Source organism: Myxocyprinus asiaticus, chromosome 22 (genome assembly GCF_019703515.2).
Source record: "Myxocyprinus asiaticus isolate MX2 ecotype Aquarium Trade chromosome 22, UBuf_Myxa_2, whole genome shotgun sequence".
NCBI classification, from domain to species: domain Eukaryota; kingdom Metazoa; phylum Chordata; class Actinopteri; order Cypriniformes; family Catostomidae; genus Myxocyprinus; species Myxocyprinus asiaticus.
Genome location: NC_059365.1, coordinates 15,849,064 through 15,874,437, shown reverse-complemented (window position 1 = coordinate 15,874,437; position 25,374 = coordinate 15,849,064). Strand labels below are relative to the sequence as shown.

General features: G+C 38.3%; 1 protein-coding gene across 6 annotated transcripts in view; it reads right to left on the bottom strand.

The window, feature by feature from the left end:
- The window catches only part of mid2 (midline 2), a 170,943-nt gene that overhangs the window by 44,011 nt on the left and 101,558 nt on the right, over nucleotides 1–25,374 (bottom strand). For 5 of the 6 annotated variants that reach the window (XM_051650635.1, XM_051650636.1, XM_051650637.1 and 2 more), the window contains exon 3: nucleotides 1,605–1,670. The exons of the other annotated variant lie outside the window; for it this stretch is intronic. In XM_051650635.1, the coding sequence (XP_051506595.1) occupies nucleotides 1,605–1,670 (66 nt within the window). The remainder of the gene's footprint in view (nucleotides 1–1,604; nucleotides 1,671–25,374) is intronic. 6 annotated transcript variants of the gene reach the window in all.

Here is a 25,374-nt window from a genome sequence, read left to right as displayed (position 1 = left end):
CGAAAAGGATGGGAAAAAACACCATGTAAGTCATCTATACAACTCGTGTACTATAATTCAAGTCTTTTGAAGCCATGACAGCTTTGTGCAAGGAACAGACTTAAATAGTTCGCACCGCACCAGGTTTACCATCATTGACAGCAAGGTGCCACTGGTTCTTGTGTGTGTCAGAAGTAAACATCACATGCTGGTTCAAATATGCAGAAAGGAGAATGAGATTTGAGAGCTGCAGTGGAAGGCAATGTTTTCTGTGTATGGCCACTAAAATTTTTTTATATTTTCCTCACACAATGATATCGTATGGCTACTGAAGACTTGAAATATTATCCACAGGTTATATGGAGAAATTTTGTGGTTCATTTATGAAGTTTTCTTTCCTTTCTGGAGCTTGAGAGGTCACTAGAAATTGTCGTTATATGGAAAAGAGCAGTGTAAAGGTTGTAAGAAATTCTCTTCTTGTGTTCCACACACAAATTTATTTTAATAATTATAACACCATATATGTTTAGACTGACATAACAGTGTGTAAAAAAAACAACAGAATTGAGTTTTTTTTGGGTTAAGTATTCCTTTAATATAAGATTAAATGTGGACTGGGAATACGCATATTCCTTGGAACCAGATTTCTACATTTGAAACTGAAAATTGTATCACATAATATAGTATCTGCTTTCAAGAGAGTATAACTGTTCGTGAGCAGCAAATTAATGTCCCCAGTGTTCTGTATCTGCCTATTTCATGAATTAATGAAAACACGAATGCTGATGATAATGTTAGTTTAGGTAAACATGGAAAATGATAACACACGAGTCCACTGAGATCCCACAAAGACAGATTAGATTGAAAACAAACAACTAAAAGCAAATTAGTTCCACATCACAACCACTAATCATAACTAACGAGAAACTATGCACACTGGGCTGAGACTTTCACACTAGGGGGAGGGCTTCCAAATTTATGAGCTCTGGTGTCCACTCTAAAGAAAAAGGTTTGCGGTAATTAACATTAAATAAGAGGTTTTTATGTCAAAACTGATGTTTTGGTCACTGAGGCTCATGAAAAAGGAAGGTAAGGAACAGTTATGTCAAATATAGCATGACAATGGATTTTACCACTATACACAAAAGATTTAGGAATCTGATTGGTGCTGAGTTGTGTGACATCACAAAGGTGAGTGGTAGAGAATAGTATTGATAGTTAAATAGTTGCACATGCTGCACTACAAACACAACTTTGAAAGATAAAAGAGGGAAATCATAGCTTCAAATCGAAGCGTATCACCCTGTCATGCTACACGAGCAGTGATGATCCCCGTGGCGGGAAAAAAGAAGAGAAAGACATGAACACAGTGTTGAGATGAACAGCTGATATTATGAGCACAAACAAAAAGAAGCCCAGGCGGACTGAAAGGCAGCAGCGATGGGAACAACACCGGCATACAAAAGCTAGAACAGAGCCTTTATGTTCTATTGTTTTGTGTTGTTTGGCTATTCATGCATGTGTGATGCAGCCTAGTCCACCTGCCTGTCCCGCACCCACGTCTATGGAAACCCTGTTTTGCACACATCCAGTACATAGATTGTAAAAGGCAGCCGGTGACTCACCGCAGCGCTTGTCTTTGATGCCTCCATAACCGCTTCAGAAACTCTGGCAGGGCTCACTTGAAAAGCCTATGAACACACACATATACACAGAGCCTTACTGGTCTGGCCTGCTTTGTGGCGCTGGAGATGATGGACACAAGTATTATTGCCTCAGCTCTGTTTGATGTCTCGTTTTCAGCATCTCTTTCTTTGCCACTCTCTTTCTCTGCTGGGTAAGTAAGCTCGAGGCACCTCTGAGCAGGTGAGGGTGTCTATCTCAGACTGCCTATTCTCTGTGCACTGATAGCTTGCTTTGCTCAGGGACTGATTGCGTCAGGCACTCGCATAGGCACTTGCTTGGTGTGTGTCAGCATTTTAAGATTCAATCTCACCCGGCAAGGACAGATGGGCATCATTAATTAAACACTGAACAGTCGAGGATGATTTATAGATCAAAACCAAGTATCACCTCCCAGGGGACATAAGACAAGCTGCCGGGGTGTGTGAGCTTTCTCCCAATTGGAGAAAGAGAGAGAGAGAGAGAGAAAGAGAAAGTCGAGAGATTGATAGAAAATTAAAGGAAGTTAGTTAGGAAGGAAGTTAGTTTAAAATAAAGGAAGGAAGGAAGGAAGGAAGGAAATAAAGACAGGGAAAGAGAGAAAAAGAGGCACTGCAATGGCCTCAGGACACCAGGCCTGTTGCAGTTCGGGCAGAACAAGTCTGAAGTGCACTCATTAAAGCAGATACTAGACTTCAAAGACAGACAGAGCCATGCGAGAGGAAGTGGAGCAAGAAAGAGACGAGAGAGAGAATGTACTATAAGCAAGAGCATGAGTATAAAAATACAGGAAACAAGATACAAAGTGAACAGAGAGATGAAGATATATAACATTCTGGCGCATCTAACACGTAACAAATGTAGTGCTTTTTTACACATCCACAAAGCACAATCTTTTATAGAACTGAGACAGTAGCATGACTGAGCTGACAAACTGACAGGAATAAAGCAATGAGTGAGTGAGAGTGAATGAGAGAGAGGCTGCAAGTGAGAGACACTTGTCGCCAATATCTAGGCTGCGTTTTGTCATCTTTTTTTTTTTTGTCAGGTACTTTAAACATAATAGCCACAAGTCAATTGTTTAGAAAAGGAAACCTAACATACATCCTACATACAAGTGCACAGATTGGGACATTTCTGATCTATTTCAGTCTTAGGCTGTTTTCACACTTGCAGCAATGAAGGGGTGTTTACATTGACTGTGTGTGATTTGCAAATGCAGCAACTACCAATGGGAGTGCAGACAGTGATTTGCTGCCTGATACAGTTGGATACAGCAGTCGAGTAGGAACACCAACTAACAATTAACAGCACAGAGACTCTGCAACCTTTAGCAATTTAATCACTGTAAATGTGAACACCCCTCAAGAAATGCAGTATACTACAATAAGCAAACAAACTTTTACCAATTGCAGTAAAATTCTGCAAATAAGGCCAAATTGCTTTCATACCATTGTGGACCATAATGGAGAGTCCACGTGAAACGTAATCTAGAGCCCCATTTTCAAGCTGCTTAGTGCACTCACAAGTTCCTACAACAGCTTTTACACCAACCAAACGAATGAAACTCGGTCCAAACCAAAAACTCTATTGTGAAAACTCGCTTAAGTCAAAAGGCCGAAATACTTCATATGAAATCGAAAAATGAATGGGTTTGACATCATTGAGAACAAAATCTGTCCAAAAAGAATGTGTTTTTGCGCGTTCGTTTCGGTGGTTCGTAACAGCTCGCCTGGGCAAACTTTTAGGAAAAACTCTTACTGGCTGCTAAACACCTTACTGCCATTGGTCCACGTCATCGGTTGGTGTGACCTAGAGCTCCACCTACCTTGAGGCAGACATCTAATTTTGTTTACGTTGTACAGTCAGAACAAATCAGTCAATATGAACATGAGATATTAGCGAACTGGTACAAATTGCCTACATCTTTACGATCATTCACTTAGAGACACTCTAGAAACATTTTTCAAGAACATGTAAAGCGATTTTGTTTCTGTTTAATTAGTCTATAAAAGGAATCAAATCTACTCAAAAACGTTTAAGTGCCCATTCACTCCTGTGTCATCTGCCACACATCTGCCCAAAACAAGATATGCCTATCATCATTCTTTTGCCTTTATTCTGCACATTAACACTTTTATATACTCATCTTTACAATAGTATCAGCGTCATCATTATAACAATAACAGAGGGGAACCAGCGAATAATATGGCCGTGCATAGCGTTTTAGCGCATTAGCGTCACAAATTCAGAATGTAAACATGACAAATGAAACACTTTCTTCTGCATATATTACTTTAAATCATCATCAAGTGGTTAAAACAGCTTCTTTTACTGACCTCATGTGAATTCTACTAATAGAATGAGACAAAGTCATTGATAACACATTTTAATGTCACATTATTCAAGGTTTTACTGAGTGTCCTCATATTTAAATGTACTTCTAAACACCTCCCACAGCGGTGTGGCGGGTGTCTGAATGTTCAGAAACAGTACACCGTTGGTCGGCTGTTTAAAACTTCTTTTTACCCCTGAACGAAGAAGGACTTCTCCCGAAGTATATCGGGGCCTTAATTTATACAATGGAAGAAACCAACTCCTGAACGAACTAAAGCACCCAAGGCAAACTAAGCCTGTGTTTATACTACGCACGGCAACCACAAACCATGTCCACGATTAGTTTTAACCAATCATCTAGAAGAGTTTTCCTAGGCCAAGAATTTCAGGAATATTCGCAAACCGGAGAAATTTCATCAAGCAAACACCTCAGCAGAACAAAAACACATTTTGGCATAATTTAAAAGAAGCCTGTTTGTATAGGAAGTATAAATGAGCCTTTAGCCTAATTAAATTATGCTTTATGCTTGAAATACTACATGTTGAAATGATTCTGCCTGACCTGCCTGGTCCATGTCATCAGATAAGGTATTATCTCAGATACTGAAGCAAGTGAAAATGTACAAGATACTGTATCTGCTGAGTTGCCGTTTCATGCTCTCTCTGCAGGCGTTACACACTTTAATAGGCTTGCGCTGTGTCCATTACAGTTCTGGGTCACAGCAACAACAACAAACCATAAAAAAGAATGAAATCCTGAGGCGAGAAAACACTTCAAAGTGGGTGTGTTTAATTATTTTGTGATCCACTTCTCTTGTGTTTTGTAGAGTGAACACATTGCAGAAACATGGTAACGCTTCACGCACAAGGCTAACAACAGGCGGTTGAGTGCGTGTATGTGTCAGCAACAAGAGCCTGCTGGGAGATGTCGCTCGCACCGGATAATATTCCATAGCAGCACTCTCCAGAGATGCACAAACTCAGTCTAATGAGAAGCCACTGCTGTTTCTTACCAGCCTACACCCTTCTAATTAATTAGACTGAGTCATTTAATTCTGTCTACATTACCCTTGTTTGAGGCTTGTCTGGGGAGTACCATTAAGCTTTAAACACAGTCTAATACTTAGACTGCCCCTTTCCTTCCATCAAAAACACAAAAATATCAATCTGCAATGTCCTGTTTGGGGCTTTGACCTATATCAAACAGTCTGGTAAGCCTTTACTTTTAATTTAAAAGAAAATGTACGGCTGAGGCCACAAAGCCCAGGTGTTTTTTCATGAGAAAACATCCTTTCCCTGTATGTTATAAGACTAATAAGACAGGGGCAGGGTGCATCTACGAATGCCACTGAGAACAGATCAACCGTGTGACAGTCAGCAGCATGGGGAGACAATGCAAGAAGACATCTTCCTCCACAGACTAACCAGCTTTAAGGTTAAAAGGACGAGTGTAAGAGGAATTACTTGATCCCATGAGGAAGACAAATCCCTTGAGGGAAAACATGTTTCGAGCAACACAACTTCAGAAGAGTCTGTTTCTGTTAATTATACCCAAAAAGACCATTCAAGTAAAAAGAAATTGCTCAATAAACATGGATTATAGTATTGCTCACATAGATGATGCATAGAGACTGATTTCTATATTGACGTGGAAAAACAAAACAAAACATGGCTATGAGAGACTGCAGAACAGTCAATATGTCATATAGTCTTAAAGCGATAGTTCACCAAATAACAAAAATTTGAAAATTAGTCTTTATTTACTCATTCTAATGTTGTTCCAAACCAATAACTTTCATTCTTACGTGGAAAAAGAGATGTTAGGGACTGACACCCTCAGTCACCATTCTTTTTCACTGCATGTTTTTTTCCATACAATGCAAGTGAATGGTGACTGAGAAGATTGGTGAGTTTGCCTCAAATCTCCTTTCGTGTTTCATGATAGAAATAAAAGGCACATCCACTCTAATAGGTTTTTGTTTGAAAACGTATTGATTTTGCTATGTTTATGCCTCTTATCCACACTGGAACAGCGTTTTCCTCCTCCGAAAATGGAGCGTTTTGAAAATGTTCTCCATTGCTGCATACTTTGGAATACGATGATGTTAGGAAAACTTAAAACTGAGTTTTAGTGTGGATGTAGCCAAAGTCGTATGGGTTTGGAACAACATGAGTAAATAGTGAATAAATTACACAATTCTCACTTTTGGATAAACTATCCATTTAAGAGTCTAAGGAATGTATAACTTTCACAAAATTTTAGTTTTTGTAATAATTTGTATATTTTGCCACTGGAGATTTATAGAAATCTTTTTGTCACTTGACACAACAGTAAAACACATTGAACAAACTCTACTTCTACCCCTCACATCCTCATTTTCATTTTGTTTCAAATTAATTATGCTGTCAAACACTGTCTAGCCGGAATAAGGTTTCTTGTGCTGCCAGATTCCTTCACCTACACTAGCTAAGATGTCTGACTTCAAAAGGTTATCTTCTTTAAGACACTGACAAGAACTTGTAATAGGTCACTCGATTATCAGATACACGCCTGAGAGAGTAAGAGGGTTCAACATGAAAAAAAGGTTGTTTTCCTTGGTGAGATTACGTACTATGCCAAGCTTTCATTATAGACAGCTTTTTTTTAGTTAGAGCCATTATCTCCCCTTACTTTGTGCCTGGGAGGCTTATATTGGCATCTGCTGGAACGAGGACCATGAGGTCACAGTTAATGGCTGTTGTGGAACAGGAGCGAACTTAGGGTCATTTAAGGGGTGGTCACAGCACCATGCAAAGCTGATGAAATGGCATGAAAACAATGCATGGCAGAGGCTGTTACACAAAAAGGCTAAGCCTTTGAGATGATTCGAGAGTCTCTCATTTGCAAAAAATGAGCATGCGGTTTATTTATAGCTGCAAAACTTCTGAGGCACTTTTTCTATTTTTGAAAGATACTGTCTCCTCCATTTGACTTTGAACGATATCCGAACCCAACCTCACATGCTCTCTGTTATCATAAGCTGAAGACAACTTCCAGCCTGACATCCGCCTTTTGACAGACAGCGTAACAAACGGCTTATTCAAAAAATTAATTTGCGGAAACAAGCCTTGGCTCTTCTGCCAATGAGTTAAGTGGTATCAATTTGGACAGGCATGGGAATGCTAAAGAGTGACTTACGTTCCATGTCTGGTAAATGGCTTTACATTTCATTTGTATAACACAATTAACAGCAGTAGGTTTTGCTGGGATTCATATGATGTGGCGATCCACTTTCCTTGGAACGGCATGCTTGCTAGTGATGAATCAAAGTGTTTTGACTGGCCTTGGGGTTGATGCTTGTCTTGTTCTTAGGAAAGTAGTTTGAAATATCACTTGGGAAGATTGTGTGAGCAACCCAGTCCTGCAGACAAAACACTGGGCTGTAGTATGGAAAAGCATACAAAAGTGTACACAGGTGCATAGCTTATATCACCACCCAGGAATGCTGTATGTTGCATCCAGACTCTCATTAAGCTGTGAAAAGTGGTGTTATGAATCCAGCTTGACAGAGGGTGGGGATGTAGCATAGGTGGAGGGAATGAGAGCGGCATTGCTCATTCTGCACCGTAAATTATTTCAGCTGTGCACCGGCTTGAGTAACAACAACAACACTACAATTGACGTTACTGTATGGTTTATTGTTTTTATTGGACAACTTATGCCCTGGAGGTATTATGGATGCTGTAATTCATTTAGCATGAAAACTAACTGAATTGTTGAGACAATGTTTTGTCATTGAAGTTCTCATTGAAGCTATTCTGGAATGTTCACGTCTATGCAAGCCTATTATTCTATCTGGCAGAACTTTTCTGGCCTCAACAAATTTAGCTAATTTGAGAGATTATTTATTGCTATTATGTTTTACTCAGTCTGTTGTAAAATATTTGAGCGCTACTCAAATCAGATAGAGTGATATACCCTGGCATATCAGTCATAAATACTTCTTTCTCTTGAAATCTTTTAATAAGTTCTCATAAATTCTTAAGTGAAAAACTTTGACAGCCAGCGTGGTAAAATTGTCCTGTTCAGGCAAGTTTGAAGTTCTCATTTTATTACCCTTTGAACAAGAACTAATTGATCTTCAATCATCTTTTGCTGACACTTCCTATAAGCCTTTTCCCACGGAGGCCTTCATGTTTGAGTAAGTCCTACGGAGTAGGACCTGTCGATGCTTCAAAACAAATGCGTCCATCTTATGTGGGAAAATCTCAAATCCATAAATCCATAGATAAGCAATACCCAATTAAATTAGGCTACCTAAATACAAAGCAAGAGAAGAAAAAAAAAAGCCAACAAGAATTTCCCCTCTGGCGATTTGAAAACTTCAATTTTGGATGATGGGTGAGCTACTCTGTTGTTCTGCATAAGGGGACCTTCTGTCCCCTCTCTATATATGTTGTCTCTCTCTCTGTCTCACTGTTCTATGACCAGCCAGAAATAGTGAAGAAGCAAAGTTGCCAATGGCCACTCAGAGCAGAACTGAACAGTGACATTTTTACAGTACCTGTAACTACTGAAATCAACTATAATTTTAATCAACTTTATAGTTAAGAAATATAACATTAAATGTTGAAAATCTCACCTTGACTTACAGAATGTAATTTATGAATCTGAATTATAATTTATCCCACACCTTGGAAGCATTGGTATATTCTTCAAGAAATGCTAATGTTGTCTTAAGTTACATTTCTACATATTACAGATAGTTTGCCTTAAAACAATATAAAATTCCCAAATGACAAATATAAATCAAGAAGGATCTGTTCACAACCATTAATATATCTACATTTGCGTTTGTACAGTACATTAGTGTAGCAATCATGACAGGTGCTGCAATCTCCCTCAGTTTCATGCAAAAACACCAGTTTTCAAAAGGTGCAATGGTAGATGAACAAAGTACTACACAAAAATTGCACTGACATCTCTGGAAAACAAAAACAAAAAAAACAAAAAAAAAAACATTTCAGACCCAGCAACCTCTGATGTACTAAAGCTCTGACCTCAGCTAGACTATAAACTTAAGTTGAGCAGGAAGGTGTCTTTCAATTCAGGTGGTCATTGTGGTTGTGGGCTGTACTCCATGGCCTGTAGAATAAAGAATTACTTCACACAGACCAAATTTCTCTGAAGTGTAAACATGTTTTCAAACGCAGATTTGATGGCAAAAGTGACAAGGGCTGCCTTCTTTAAGGGTTCACAGCAAAGACACAGCCAAGTTTTCAAACCACAGGAGAATGAGATGGGCAATTGAGATGCCCAACAGGGGTGACTGTACTCTCACAGCAGCAACAGACACAGAAACTACTCTCCTCTCCAAACTACAGCTTTCAGCCTATAACTGGCTACATAATAGTGAAAAATCTCTTTGATGGGTTTTTGAAACACTGTGGATGGTAGTCTGTGAACTCCACAGTGGTTTCTGAGATATTCTGTCAGAACTGTGTGATCTGGGTTTTAAAAACACAAGCAGGCAAACAAGCAGCCCTCTAAAAATGGCAGATACAAAGCCTCCACAACCTTCTGTGATACCCGGACCACTGCAGCACAACTAAAACAATACATGTTTGTCTATAATAAATATTAACACTGAGGAATGCTTGAGACAGTGTGGTCACTACACTATACACTTTTTTTTTTTTTTAAGTGTATAATTTATTTACCTGTTTTTACCAATTTAATGTCCCCATCTCAGCAAAATCTACATACATCACGTATCCTATGCAAATTGACAAACATTACAGTCTTCTTCAGGAACAATTACTTCACAGACATATTGTCCTAAAAACTAATCCCATGCGAATGGTGTTTAAGAAATCAGTATGGATTTACAATCCAACAACATTTTCATAAAACAAGATATTAATCTTTACATCTATAGTCTTTTCATGCTACAAGCCTGTTACATCCTGTGTAAATTCTGTTTTCTTGTGTGCACCACCTTGTTTTGCGTACTGTTACATTATTTTTCAGGTAGGTGTGGATGTGTCCAACGCTTTGCTTTTAATTTGTGTTAGGAAAGTAAAATTTTCTCTGGGGTTTTGACTTCCAAGTAGTTATTTGGTTTGTTATTTTGGCCTTTGGATACCTCTTTGCTCTGTTTTATTATAATTTGATGTGACGAGGAGGATCAGCTGATCAGCGGGAGAGTGAGATAAAGGGGAGCCAGAGGTGCCAGTTCGAGAGAGAGAGAGAGACACATGCGGCCGGGCTGCATGTATGTCTGTGTTTGTCTGATGTTTTATGTTGTTTTAAATTAAGTTTGACATTAAAAGTTTATGTTGACTGTTCAGCCGGTTCCCGCCTCTTCCTTGCCCGTCCTTTAACTGTAACTGCACCATCACGGCCCAGCCACACCCTCCTCCTCGTCACACTCCTCCCCCGCCCGATTCAGGCCAGGGTGCCACCGGACTGACTTACTCCCCCCATCTCTGGAGGGGAGACACTGCCCTTCCGGCCGTTCCGTCAGCCGGTGGTCCACCCTGCCTCCTGTGAACAGGGCGGAGAGACAAGGGGAAGTGTGGAGAGAGGGACAGAGCGAGTGGAGACACAGAGACAGCGAGAGAGAGAGAGAGAGAGAGGAACTTGCTCACCGGCTTCCGGACATCAACCACACCTCCGCCCTCTGGCGGATGCCAGCTTGCTCCTCCCCTTCTTCGGCCACACACTCCTCCTCGTAACATCTGAATAAACTACTTCTCTATAATTCTGAGTTTACCTCTCTTTGAGGTGGGACGAGAGTCCAACTAAATTCCCTTCTTATGCCCTTAGCCCCTAAACTGGGTGTAATAAAGCCCAAATATTAGATATTCTTCACATTTTTAAACTACACAGATGAAGAACAATCACCACAATGAAGCCAAGGTTCAGTCTTTATTTATAAAAATGGTTTAAATCATCTTTCCTCTTAAGACATTGCAGCTGTAAAACTATTAAACCACAGCTGTGGGTTAACACCTGGTGGTAGGGAGAAAAAAAATCCCATCTGTAATTAACCTGTGCTCAATATTTCAGCATTTACCTTGCATTCCCATACTGATAAGGAATGGATTTTGCATCACATTGAGATGCAGAATGTATAATTATGTAGACAGCACAAACTATTTTTACCTCCTCTGGTTCTAATCTTTTAGAATAATTAGCATGCATGGCACGGGGCTTAACACTAGTGTTGAGATAAACAGACTGTATGATGGGGAATAAGCTTACTGCTGGGACTCTCCTGTGTGTAACAGCATGGCAGATTTGTTGGACCCCAGGCTCTTTTGACACTGGCACTGTAGACAGCTGATAGGTGACACAGCCATTTTTAACAGTCCATTAAGGATGGCTCTGTGTATAAAGCATGCACGAGGTGTCCTGGGGTGCTACTCATTTCTGAAATTGTGCATTCTCTTTTCCCTTCCTTGCTTCCTTTCCTCGCTTCCTAACTCCTCCCCCTTAGGAAACGAGGAAAGGTTGCAAGGAAACGAGGACAGAGGAATCGAAGCAAGATTGTTACGTGGAATGTCCTGCTCACTCACGCGTCACTTCGAAGCACTGTCTCAGCACAGCTGCATTACCTCGGGGTGCTTGCCGTTATGTTGTTGAAACTTGATTAATTTATATTTCCATAACAAAAACCTAATTATTCAAGATGCACTGTTAAAGTATGTGACTATTATGGTTTATTTAAACTGCAAAGATGAAATATGAAACTGTTGTGTCAGATGTGAAGGGGGAAGAGAATTTACAGTATGTGTGCATCAAGTGCTTTGACCAAAAAGTCTTCCGCATAGGATGCTCCTGTGCTTCCTCACTCAAGCACCCTCAGTTAGCTTCCTCTGTCCTCCGTACTTGCAGTGCATTCAGAGAATTTATATGTTCTTCATGATGGGTTTCCGGGTCACGGGCTTGAGGACCGAGGAGTGAGGAAATGAGGATGCACAATTTAAGACATGAGAAGCACCCCTTGTCTATAAAGTGGGCTGCATGGGCAAGGAAAATTTAGACTGGGACCCACAATATATCTCAAAATAAATAGAAATGCACTCATGAAATGAAATGCATAATGCCCTGTTTATATATTTGCCTGGCACCGCAGCACACCGCAGACTTCGCGCACACCTCCCCAAATTCTAGAGGCGTTTATACTTGACGCGCCCACCGTTGTACTATTCTGTGAAATGACAGGGGGCAGCCCTGAGAAAATATCCTCTGAACCTGCAGGAAGTAGTACTGAGAACTGAAGAAGTGGTTTGCCAGAACAATGTCAGATCACAATGACCTAAAAACCTTTACAAGATTGTAATAAGCATCAAACTTCAATCTGGTTTTGTTTTTATTAGATATTAAGGCACTGGACAAATACTTGTATCATGCCTTAAAATGCTAATAGTAAATTTATAAACCTTATACTCCTATAAATTTATACAAGCATCTAGATATGCAACAGCATTAAACATTTTTCACACAAACTATACAAAACAATTTAAATCTAAAGAGCAATGAGACAGTCTCTGCGACATTCAATGCGTAGAAGGCACCACTACTATATTTTATGCTTATAAAATATGCATTGAAATGCTTGCACCCATATAGCCTATACTCTTATAGATATGCAAACTAAAACATGCAGTGTAGTGACTGAGACTCATTGAGCTTATTCATGAAACATGAGTATTTAAATGTGTGTGTAAATGCATTCTTATGTAAATTGTCCCATTCAACTAAATGGGGTAATTTATGCAAGAATGGTTTTACTAACGAATTACACTAAAAGTGTGTTCTGCTCATGTGTCATGAATAAAGCAAATTGACTAAATTTTCATTTACCTGTGTTAGTTTTTTTATTTTTTATAAAAGTGTCAAACATCAATCTAGTTGTTTTTATTCAGTGTTTAATAAAAGGTACAAGACACTTACTTGTATTTATGCCTCAAAATACTTATAAATCCTTATAGAATATTTCTTACCATATACTCAAAGTTTTCCAAACAAACCATACAAAAGAATTAAAATCTAAAGAGCAATGCTCAAGGCACTGAAGGCACCATTCCTATATTTTATGCTTATAAAATTTACATCGAAATGCTTACATTCATGCTTACATTCACATAAACTCTTATAAAAATGCTAACATACAGTGTAGTGACTGAGCAGTAAATTTGCCTTATTCATGAAACATGAGCAAAACAAATGTGTGTAAATGCATGCTTATGTAAATTTTACCATTTAAATGAATGCAACGATTTACACAATAATTGTTTTACTAAGGATTTGCATACAATTTTGTTCTGCTCGTGTTTCATGAATAAAGGAAATTTTCTTAATTTTCATTAACTTGCGTTGTTTTTGGCAGTTTAAAAGTCTTAAGAACCTTTGCAATAAAAAGCAACAAACTTCTATTTCTATCTATGGAAGATTCTTTATCCATAAGATGAAATGGTCAGAAAACCTATTTTTAATGCATTTCTGATAGAACTGCAATGTTATTATAAGATGGTAAAGCTATGTAGAAATAATTAAGCAAAAAGATTTGTTAAAATGTTTGATTTGTCTAACTTAACAGATTAATGATCTTTGTCTTTTGAAACCCCTCTTTTTATTTATTTTATTACTATTATTACTTTTATTGCATTTTTGTTGTTGGTTTGTTTTTGTATGTTTGAACTGTATCTAAACATGATTAACAATATAGCCAATATTGCCTCACACAAGTCATTCGTTTTTTAATGTGGCGCCACGCGCACTGTTCGCACGAGTTCCAAAAATTTAAGTGTGCACAACCGCGCAAAACGAGGGCTTGCGGTGCCAATGTGCACTTCCGGCAACACCGCGATGACGTCATTATTGCTGCGCGCATCCTTGCGTAAAAGCGGCTGCATGCTGTGCTGTGCTGACTTGATATTTGCATACCGGTGAAGATGGAAATCTTATTTAAGCTTGTTTAATTCTGTTTCTTGCATCGGAATGCAAATATCAAAAGATGAATAGTCCCTTCAGTATGCTTGTACTAAATGTTTAAACATTAAGTATGTTTAAAAATTAACAGAGAGCATAATATTGCAGTAAAATAAAAAACTTAAAGACCCAATGAAATCATTTGACGTGCAAGCGTTTTCTATCCTATCTGGACTTATCACTATTGACACAGGAAGTTGGAGCAGGACATACAGATTTTTTAAATAAGTAAATAAATACCCAATAGGCTTTAGTTACGTCATAATCTTGAAACCTATGATCTGCTACTTGCTAGTCAGTTGCATTGGTATATGGGGGAGGGACATTCTCTTTCTAGAGAGCAGATTTGATTGGAAAAATCTGTGTAGTGCAAGCTGAGACATCAATATGTCTGGAGCGTTTTCCCAGAAAAGAAAAACTGTAAATTTTAAATGGGCATTCTGTATCTGCTAAAAGTTTTTGGCACTTGTGAAAAATGTTGCACAGTGAGGATGTCTTCAAAAATAATGGCATATATAGTTTTAATTTATAAATTAACATCATACAACATCTAGTAATCATAAAAAAAAAAGCTAAAACAATATTTGGTGCGACCATGTTTTCCTACAAAACAGCACCAATTCTCCTTGGTACACCTGGACACAGTTTTTCTTGGCAGATAGGATGTTCCAAGCTTCTTTTGTCACAGTTCTTCTATATATATATAGGTTGTCTCAATTTCTTCTGTCTCTTCATGTAATCCCAGACCGGCTCCATGTTCAGTGGGGGGCTCTGTGGGGGCCATGCCATCTGTTGCAGGGCTCCCTGTTCTTCTATTCTATTCTATTTGCAAAAAGAATTTTGAGAGTGTAAAATTTATATTTCCTATTGACACACTACAGCTGAAGATATAAATAACTATCTTAAGACAAATGTTTTTGCGAAACATCTTATGTGCCTAAGACTTTTGCACAGTATTGTAGATGGCTTCAAAGCTCATAGACATGGACTAGCCATTAAAAGCCTCATCTAATTTTGATTTCGTGTGTTCTTTGAAAGCTATAACACACACAAAAAATGCAGACTACTTTTTTGTCTGAATTGGTTTCAAGTTTGTTTCATCTTGTCTGGTGTTCACAGTGATCGTCATGGTTGTGAGATAAGATCCAGGCTGTCTGTCTAGCTCCCTGACAGAAGAACAGATAAGTTAAAGGTTAAGAATAGTTTGGGTTCAGGGGGGTTCGGGGTCTTGTCATGGTCGATGACTGTCCCAGGGCAGTGGATGTTTGAGATTCTTCAGGGCTGAGGAAACAGGTCTCGGACACAATGCGGATGTGCTCTTGTTTTCTCTTTGGGGAGGCAACATTCTTGGCAGCTGGACAGCATGCTTCAGTGGTGCAGGATGAGCTGGAATGTCCTCAGCAGCTGCTGCATAAAGGACATGGGCTGCAGAAAATTCCTAGCTTGGACTGTCTTGTGACATTCCAGCTCTTGATGGAAACTCTCCAAGCATCCCGAGTTGAGAAAGTGGATGACCCAGGTCACCTGAGCCTTGAACTGCTGGGATCAGAATAGCTCAGAGCAAAGCGGATGTTGAGCAATTTACAGGTATTTGTTCTTTGAAATCATGGGCGGAAATGATGGAACAGCATTTTTGTTCAATGTAAAATACTGCTCGATGTAAAATACTGTAACTACAATATAATTTACCGTAAAAATATATATTATATTCAACAAGACAATAGATACATTTTGTAGTTATATACTGTCAAAATTATGTTCTTAGAAAGAAAAAAAAATGTAGTCACCTTATAGTTTACAGTGAAACCCAGCAAAACGATGTCCCCAGAAATCCTTGTGTGACGCATTACATTTAATTTGATTTTATTTCAATAATGTTTCTTCTTATTTTTGTTATCGATTATGTGTATCAGTATGTTTTATGTTATATTTTATGTTGCTTAGTTAATGTTTATTTTATTATATTATTTAGGTAACATTGTGTACTGTAGGGTTGTGCCGATAGATGATGATCTCGGGGATCAACGATGGTCAGAGTGATCACCAATAGCTGATGCCTTAGAAGATGTCAAGACGATATTTGGCTCGTTTTCCCATTAATGTATTAAATTATTATTATTATTATTATTATTATTAGGCTATTATTATTATCAAATTAATATTACAAATAATTTGCCCTGCGACACACAGATACATGCTTGAAGAAACACACTATTATATTAAGAACAGATGACAGAAAAGCCGTCTATGCGCATGTATGACACGGTGCTTTGAGTTCAGTTCACTTTATTTCCACAGAGCAGGTCATTGTGACCACAACTCTGCAGCCTATACATCTGTGATTAAAACATAAAATAATACAAAACACGTTCACCTCGAACCATGATTTATATTTCAGTGATTATTATCATCATTATAATAATTATTTTTACATTTATAATTGTTTTTATGTCTTCAGTTGTGCAAGTAATTTTCCACCTGCATGTTTAGATGGATACTTGCCTGATGGTAAATGGTGGTTACTTATATAAACATTTTTTGATCACTTCGTTATTATAATTGCTATTTCGGGGGGTCTGGGTAGCTCAGTGGTAAAGACGCTGGCTACCACCCCTGGAGTTCGCTAGTTCGAATCCCAGGGTGTGCTGAGTGTGCCTCCACACACGCTATGTCTCCGTGGCAATGTGTTCAACAAACCATGTGATAAGATGCGCAGGTTGACTGTCTCAGACGCAGAGGCAACTGGGATTCGTCCTCCGCCACCCGGACTGAGGCAAATCACTACGCGACCACGAGGACTTAAAAGCATATTGGGAATTGGGCATTCCAAATTTAAAAAAAAAAAAAAAAGTATTGCTATTTCGTTTCGTTTGGAGTGCAATTTGAGTTTAGAAATGTATTTTATTTAAATATTTCATTTTTTAAATAAATACATTTTATTTTCAATGCAAAATCACTAAAGCAAGAATATTCACTGATCCGTCAGCCCAGGGGGTTGCAGATGTAATTGGATATTGCGAAATATATATACAGGTGCATCTCAATAAATTAGAATGTCGTGGAAAAGTTCATTTATTTCAGTAATTCAAATCAAATTGTGAAATTCGTGTATTAAATAAATTCAATGCACACAGACTGAAGTAGTTTAAGTCTTTGGTTCTTTTAATTGTGATGATTTTGGCTCACATTTAACAAAAACCCACCAATTCACTATCTCAAAAAATTAGAATATATCATAAGACCAATAAAAAAAACATTTTTAGGGAATTGTTGGCCTTCTGGAAAGTATGATCATTTACTGTATATGTACTCAATACTTGGTAGGGGCATCTTTTGCTTTAATTACTGCCTTAATTCGGCGTGGCATGGAGGTGATCAGTTTGTGGCACTGCTGAGGTGGTATGGAAGCCCAGGTTTCTTTGACAGTGGCCTTCAGCTCATCTGCATTTTTTGGTCTCTTGTTTCTCATTTTCCTCTTGACAATACCCCATAGATTCTCTATGGGGTTCAGGTCTGGTGAGTTTGCTGGCCAGTCAAGCACACCAACACCATGGTCATTTAACCAACTTTTGGTGCTTTTGGCAGTGTGGGCAGGTGCCAAATCCTGCTGGAAAATGAAATCAGCATCTTTAAAAAGCTGGTCAGCAGAAGGAAGCCTGAAGTGCTCCAAAATTTCTTGGTAAACGGGTGCAGTGACTTTGGTTTTCAAAAAACACAATGGACCAACACCAGCAGATGACATTGCACCCCAAATCATCACAGACTGTGGAAACTTAACACTGGACTTCAAGCAACTTGGGCTATGAGCTTCTCCACCCTTCCTCCAGACTCTAGGACCTTGGTTTCCAAATGAAATACAAAACTTGCTCTCATCTGAAAAGAAGACTTTGGACCACTGGGCAACAGTCCAGTTCTTCTTCTCCTTAGCCCAGGTAAGACGCCTCTGACGTTGTCTGTGGTTCAGGAGTGGCTTAACAAGAGGAATACGACAACTGTAGCCAAATTCCTTGACACGTCTGTGTGTGGTGGCTCTTGATGCCTTGACCCCAGCCTCAGTCCATTCCTTGTGAAGTTCACCCAAATTATTGAATCGATTTTGCTTGACAATCATAAGGCTGCGGTTCTCTCGGTTGGTTGTGCATCTTTTTCTTCCACACTTTTTCCTTCCACTCAACTTTCTGTTAACATGCTTGGATACAGCACTCTGTGAACAGCCAGCTTCTTTGGCAATCAATGTTTGTGGCTTACCCTTCTTGTGAAGGATGTCAATGATTGTCTTCTGGACAACTGTCAGATCAGCAGTCTTCCCCATGATTGTGTAGCCTAGTGAACCAAACTGAGAGACCATTTTGAAGGCTCAGGAAACCTTTGCAGGTGTTTTGAGTTGATTAGCTGATTGGCATGTCACCATATTCTAATTTTTTGAGATAGTGAATTGGTGGGTTTTTGTTAAATGTGAGCCAAAATCATCACAATTAAAAGAACCAAAGACTTAAACTACTTCAGTCTGTGTGCATTGAATTTATTTAATACACGAGTTTCACAATTTGAGTTGAATTACTGAAATAAATGAAATTTTCCACGACATTCTAATTTATTGAGATGCACCTGTATATATCGTGAATGAGGGAACAAAACGAATTTATTCACACATATTATGTATTTTCCCAGACAACGAAATACCCGACCGTTAGAGAATGCACAGATGAAGTAGGTTCTTTGTCAGAGAGATGTTGCCCTTCATAACTGTTGTAAAGCCATCTTTCAATATGTTGAACAGCACACATTTTAATTGCACTTAATTTTTTTCCAGTTTCATTTGAATTTTAGTTAAAATAAATAAAAAATAAAGTTTTGAAATCAAGGTGTCTTGCTTTATTGTGTAGGCTTAACCCTAACCCTGCTTAACGAAAATTACCCCATAGTGCATCCCACCACCCACCCCCCCGATCATATCGGATATTGGCAATCTCACAGGCAGACGATAGGACGATCTGACTATGGAGAAGATCGTCCAACCCTAGTGTACTGTCTGTACATGTTCATTAGCCATGGTTCATGGAAAGCCAGTATTGATGAACATTATGACCTTCTAATTTACCACCAGTATTATTATGGTGGTTATCAGTATATTTTAAGATACAAAGCAGATTTTCATAGGTCAAGTCGTTTGGTATATTGGTATATATCAATTAATAAAATATACAGTACAAATAGAAAAGAACTATAAAATATAAAGTCAAGTAAATGCCATTCCGTAATAAGTGAAATACTGTCAACTATGGCTAAAACGATTATTCGACGTTATCGACAACATCGACAATAAAATTTTTCATTGTTGAATAGTTGTTTGATCTAATTTAACGTAACATGAGATCATATGAAACTAATGATGGTGCACGAGAGCATCACTGCAGCTCGCACCTGACTGAGGAGAGGAAGAAAACACAGCTCACAGTCCAGACGCACTCCAAACTTTCAAAACAGCTTCAGGTGATGTAGATTGCAAAGTATGAGGGAATTATAAAAAAATACAAAATAAGTAAATACAGAAGCACTCTTGTTGTGGAATAAGCGGAGTGCTGCTCCGCTGAAGCAAAACTTGAGTGTCGAGCATCTTTAAAGGAAACATCCCGACGTTACATCTTTAACGCAGTTATATTTAATGCATTATATCTTTATTCAATTCAAATAATAAGGAAGCAGGTCATGTAGATAACTACAAACTCCGAAACTGGCATTTCTCTGTGTGGTCAGCTCCTCTTCTATGAGTTGTGCGAAGTGGGAGAGATTGAAACTGCACCCGGCTGATGCACACTCTGTCGCAGGGACGCTTGTCCCTTGAGCGCGCGCACTTGCTGCAGCTAGATTATAACATGATGGCTCACAACTTATTGAATCACAATATACTGGATGTGTCACTGTGCATTTCTTATCGTGAAGAAAATAGGTAATACGCAGCAATTTTTTGTGAGTTAAAGATGGATTAAAGTGAACAAAAAGGTGAGAGAGGGTACTCTTCACCCCTTTATACACTGCAACAAAATACGTTTATGATTTGTTTTTGTTTTGTTTAACTCCTTCAAAACAACATACATTTACTTTAGCAGCTATACTGCAGAAGAAAAAATTGTTATCTGAGAATGTTGAATATAATACTAAAAATACAAATATTTTAAAATATCTAAAAATCCTTTAAAAAAAGATGCATTCACCCGAGAAGCAGCATATAAGATATTTAGACTTGCTTTTAGAGAATAGATCTTGAATATTTACGTATATTTTGTCTTTACTGCACTTGCAGAAGTATAACCAAGTGAAAAAATATGCTTATATACAAAATACACTTATATTTAAGATACATTCTCTTAAAGAAATCTTATACGTTGCTTCTCAAGTAAATGTATCTTGTTTTAAGGATTTTAAATGGAAAACAAGACAAAAACACTTGATAACAATAGCAGTGATTTTATTTTATTTTTTACTGAATTACACTTAATAAAAAGTATTTTTTTCCTTTTATTCAGAGAGGTATTTTTAAAAGATGACTGTGTCCTCTTTATTGTTAGCAAGCACGTTTAACACAACCTTTTATGTCAGGGCACAAGCTGAATAGTCAGTTAAGAACTAATGATTAATCATTGCAATAATCGTCCGAATAGTCGAATAATCGTCCTAATAATCATTAGATTAGTCGATTATCAAAATAGTCGTTAGTTGCAGCCCTACTTTAAACCTGCTTTTTACAGTGAATGCTGTAAAAAATTTATTAGGAGGCGCACTAGATCCTGAAAACTGTTGACTGAAAAAGATGGAGGAACCCAGATAAATGCCACCACATAAAAGCCTGAACACAACCAACACTCAGTGAATAACACGGTTGAGCTCTGCGGTAGAGTATCAGGGATAAACACATTTAAGATGCGTTCCAAACCAAAACCACAAGTGCAAATTACTTCCCAGGACTTCAGCATACAGCACCACAACAGCCCAAATAAGACATAAAGGTAGAACATGAGCGCATGAGACTCTCCATAAATAACTAATACATAAATCCTATTTCAAAGAGGGGCAAGACTCAGTGGAATAATCTCTTAAAACCAAATCCACTACAGCTTTTAATCCAACTCTCTGAGCATTACTGATTTTGTCCATCACATATGCAGCTGGATGATGACAGTGGTGCCTTTACTTCACGCCACAGCACAAAGCAGAGAAATACCACATTAGCCCCCTGCACTCAAGAAACTCCTGAACCTGGAGACCAGAGTGCATAGAGGTGATGGTTGTTCACATTGTAAGGGTGATGACTCCACTTCACTGCTCTTAAAAGCTTTCCAGTTCTGCTCTGCATTAATTGTGTATGCAGAGCACAAGGTTCAAAGCAGTTTAATAACGAGCCTATATTCCTCTCTGATAACCTGTCACTATATCTCTTTGCAGCATGCACCATGCATTCCGCACATGTGGAAATCTCTGCACACAATCATGCACCAGGTCTGCACATGCAGACAAATGAGAGTAAAAGACTAGAAAAGCCCCAAAGAGGTCTGAATGCTTCCAAACAGAACCAAATAACACTCTTCTGCTCCACTCGGTTTTTACACAGCTGCAAAGCACTGGCACATCTCCACACAGATGGTAGAGAAAGAGTGAGGAGACATTTAATATTCCAAAAAGCAATAATATCAACAAATATTATCAAAATGTTAGTTCATTTTATTTTAAAAATATTACAATTATATTAAAAGTGCTATTATATCTAAAATTCTGTCATCATTGCCTTCCTTTCTTTCTTCTGTGGAACACACTCGCTCTTTTCCATACAATTATTATCCAATAAATGGGGACTGAGGCTTTCAAGCTTCAAAAAGGATGTAAAAGCACAATAAAAGTGGTACATATGACTAAGATTTTTAAAGTCAACAACAGCTTTGTCTGAGGAAGAGACTGAAATTTAGGATGTTATTCACTGAAATTCTTTCAATCCAGTGAGCTGTTAACCTTTTTTAACTGAACCATCCAGTTAGTGAGCTGAACTCGAGATTAGTCAAATCATTCAGACAATGATTTCATTGACTGGATCAACCGATTCATTGAAAAGATCTGAATCAAAAGAACAATTCGTTCACAATCAGAATTCACTACTTCTCTCATGAACTCTCACGAGCTAGACCTATCATGATTCTTCTCTGTCTGCCTTTCTGTCTTTGTCAATTTTTCATCTATTTGAGTTTGTTTTGTGTATGAGCACATGGCTTAGGCCAGACCTGGGCAACATACGCCCAGCGGACCGGATCCGACCCTCCACATGGTTTAATGTGGCTCATTTATCCTAAAAGCATTTTTTTCATTGGATATTTCAGTTATCTTGCACTGGGACCTAACGCGCCTCCACAAGCGTTTAACATGCTCAGGGTTGCCAGATAAGAGACACAACACCCCCAATTTGAGATTTATACTTGAGCAAATTGGAAATATTCCGCCTAATGTTATACTTATTTTGTGCAACCTGGCAACCATGCACGCGAGTGCGCTCTTTCTAGCTCTCGCTTTTACCTTTGAACTCTAGTGCAACATTCTGCACAAGGAAAAGTGTTATACGGCCACTCTGTGTCCATTCTTAAGACTGCTTGTGATGTTTGGTGCTACTAAGTTTGTAGGTAAACCTCAGTGATGAAATTAAATATAAAAGTAGATCTCGGCATCATTGACACGCGAGCAAAAGCAAGCGAGAGACAAATATATATGTATTTTTTATTCGTGCAATTTAGAAATGTTGAAGTCCCCTCGCACCTGTCTGTTAATCTAACTCTTGCAGTAATCATTTAATCATAATCATGCAGCCTGTTTTATTCAGTTGTGTGTTTTTGACGAACCATAGACGAGACCCACATCATGACCCTTTTAGCTTGTAAACGGGTAATGTTTTGAGAATAAAATAAGTATACTCGCCCGCTTTGCGACAAAAATTTAAAGTTCAATATTTATTTTTTATTAAAACTGACCCCTGATGTAGAGAGGGTTAATAAATTGAAGTTGAATAATAAATTAACAGGGAAGTAGAGATAATACTATAATAATATGATAATTTATAATAAGCTCAGCCTTTATTCAGTTTTTTAATGCCTGACAGAAAAGTATCTACCTTTGTAGGGCAATTCAATACTTTAGGCAATTGCAGAATATTCCAAATAGTCACATATACACTTACAGTACGCAACTATTTCTGGGCTTAAAAGATACAAAAACCAAATCAATGCCGAACACTGTATCTCAAAAGGAATATAATGTAGCCCCCTATGCACTATTTAAAGCCTAATGTAGCCCCTTTACCAAAATAGTTGCCCACCTTAGGCTAATGTTTTCATTTGCCATGTGCTCTCCCAACTCCACCCCCTCGTTCCCTCTGGCCTCACCCCTAGTTTAGTCTTTGTTATGTTGATTGTCTGCACCTGTCCCTCATGTATGTTCCTCAATTTATTGTGCCCTCTTTCCTCTTGTGTTTGTCGAATTATTTTGTGAGTTTTTTTAGTATTCTCGTCTGTCCCAGTTTCAGTCCTGTTCCCGGTCGGTCCTAGTTTTTGGTTTATATTCTGGTTTATGTTTCATTTTGTTTTTATCTACCTAGTGAGAGCTGTCCTCCCTGTTTGTTTCAGTTGTTTAACAAAAGTATTTTATTTTACTCATTCCTGCGCTTTGGTCCTCTTTATGCTTAAATATTGCACGAAAAATGGAGGGTGGAATGTAGGACACTTTACGAACTTTATGGGTGAGGCGGAGTTACTTTATGCTTACGTTTCCTGACAAGTCCAGATTTTCAGTGAATTTCGACTTAGTTCCTTGGTTTAGAAGGAATTTAGCACACAAGTTGTATTGATCACTTTAATGATAATTTTATGGTGGTTCTGCTTCGTTTTTGAAGCATACAAAACCTTTGTCCCCATTCATTATAATTGCATGGAAAAGAGCGACCACAAATCTTAATATTATCTCCTTTTGTGGTTCACAGAAGAAAGTCATACAGGTTTAAAATGACATGAGGTGTGTAGATGACAGAATCTTAATTTTGGGGTGATTTAGGGTCATCTCCTCTATATAGAGTATGGGTGTAGGTCAAAGCACCACTGCGAGTGCACACAAATTCTGTATTTTTCATAACCCTCAATGAGTAGTATTTCCATAGTACTTGGACTATAAGCAGGGCACATTGTCTCCTGCATTATGTCTTCTGCACACCTTGGGTAAAAGTAGAAAAATCTGGCTGAAGTCCCATGGAAGGAAAGCCCAGTTCATATCAAACTCCTTTTCAGCTGACTTGCTCTTCTGGCCTTTAAAACAGACTTTTAGGAGCATTTTGAAAATGACCCCAGTGGCCTACTGATGGCTCACTGAATGCAGCAGAAATTGGTATCTGCTGAGCAGGGCTCATATATCTGTGAGAAGATAGACGGCTTCCATAAGGAGCTTAGAGTAAGAGGCCCAACCGCCAAACTGGGTGGAACTTTAATCAAAGCTGACTGCTGCGACTTGCAACTTTTCCGAAATAGAAATTAAGCCTTTAATCACCACTTTTTTCATATTTTGTGTTTTGGCCCTGTAACACCTAATCCCTGAGCACTTGCAAGAGTGCTGTCATGCTTTGAAGGCTTCGCTGTCTCACGCTCCTCATGTAAGTCACATTCAAATGCTAGAGAAGGGTGAGATCAATAGGAGGATGGAAGAAGCATGCTGAGTGCATTGGAGTGCACAGGACCAAACATAATGTTTGTCTTGGCTTATTTCTGCAGCTGTTTAGATTTGGAGAGTGTGTGGAGAGGTATTGATGAGTTTTTAAAAGAATGGCAGCTCATTAGCTCCTTGAAGTAAAGCAAACAGAGCTGAACCCAATGACTGAAGTACCTGACCTTCAATCACTTAACAACCTGTAGCAATGCTTCTAGAAAATCATCATGAGCGTCTGCAAATCCACAGCAGTGACAACACCTTGTTCAAATACTGTCTTTCAAATTTTTGTTTGGGGAAGCTAGACACTACTCATAATTTAAAGCAGTTAAACAACAGTCAAGCTACTTTTTAAAAAAAAGTAGTTAATAACACAACAATCTACTAACAAAAGGCAAACTACAATGAAGCTGTTTAAGGGGGCAATATCTATTTAAATACATAACTATTGAAAAAAGTTTTTGAATAATTTAACTCAACTAAGTTAAGCTTAACACTTTAACTGAGTTGAAGCAAACTAGAAAAACACTACACTATTTTGAAATCAGATGAACTACTGTGTTGCTACTGAGAAATATAGTTAAGTTAGTTGTGTCACTACTTTTAGTAAGTTCTTCACCAACACTGGTAGAGCTTGCAGTTGGGCTTCACAATAAAAGTAACACGTGACTCAGCGAATGAATGCTAAATAT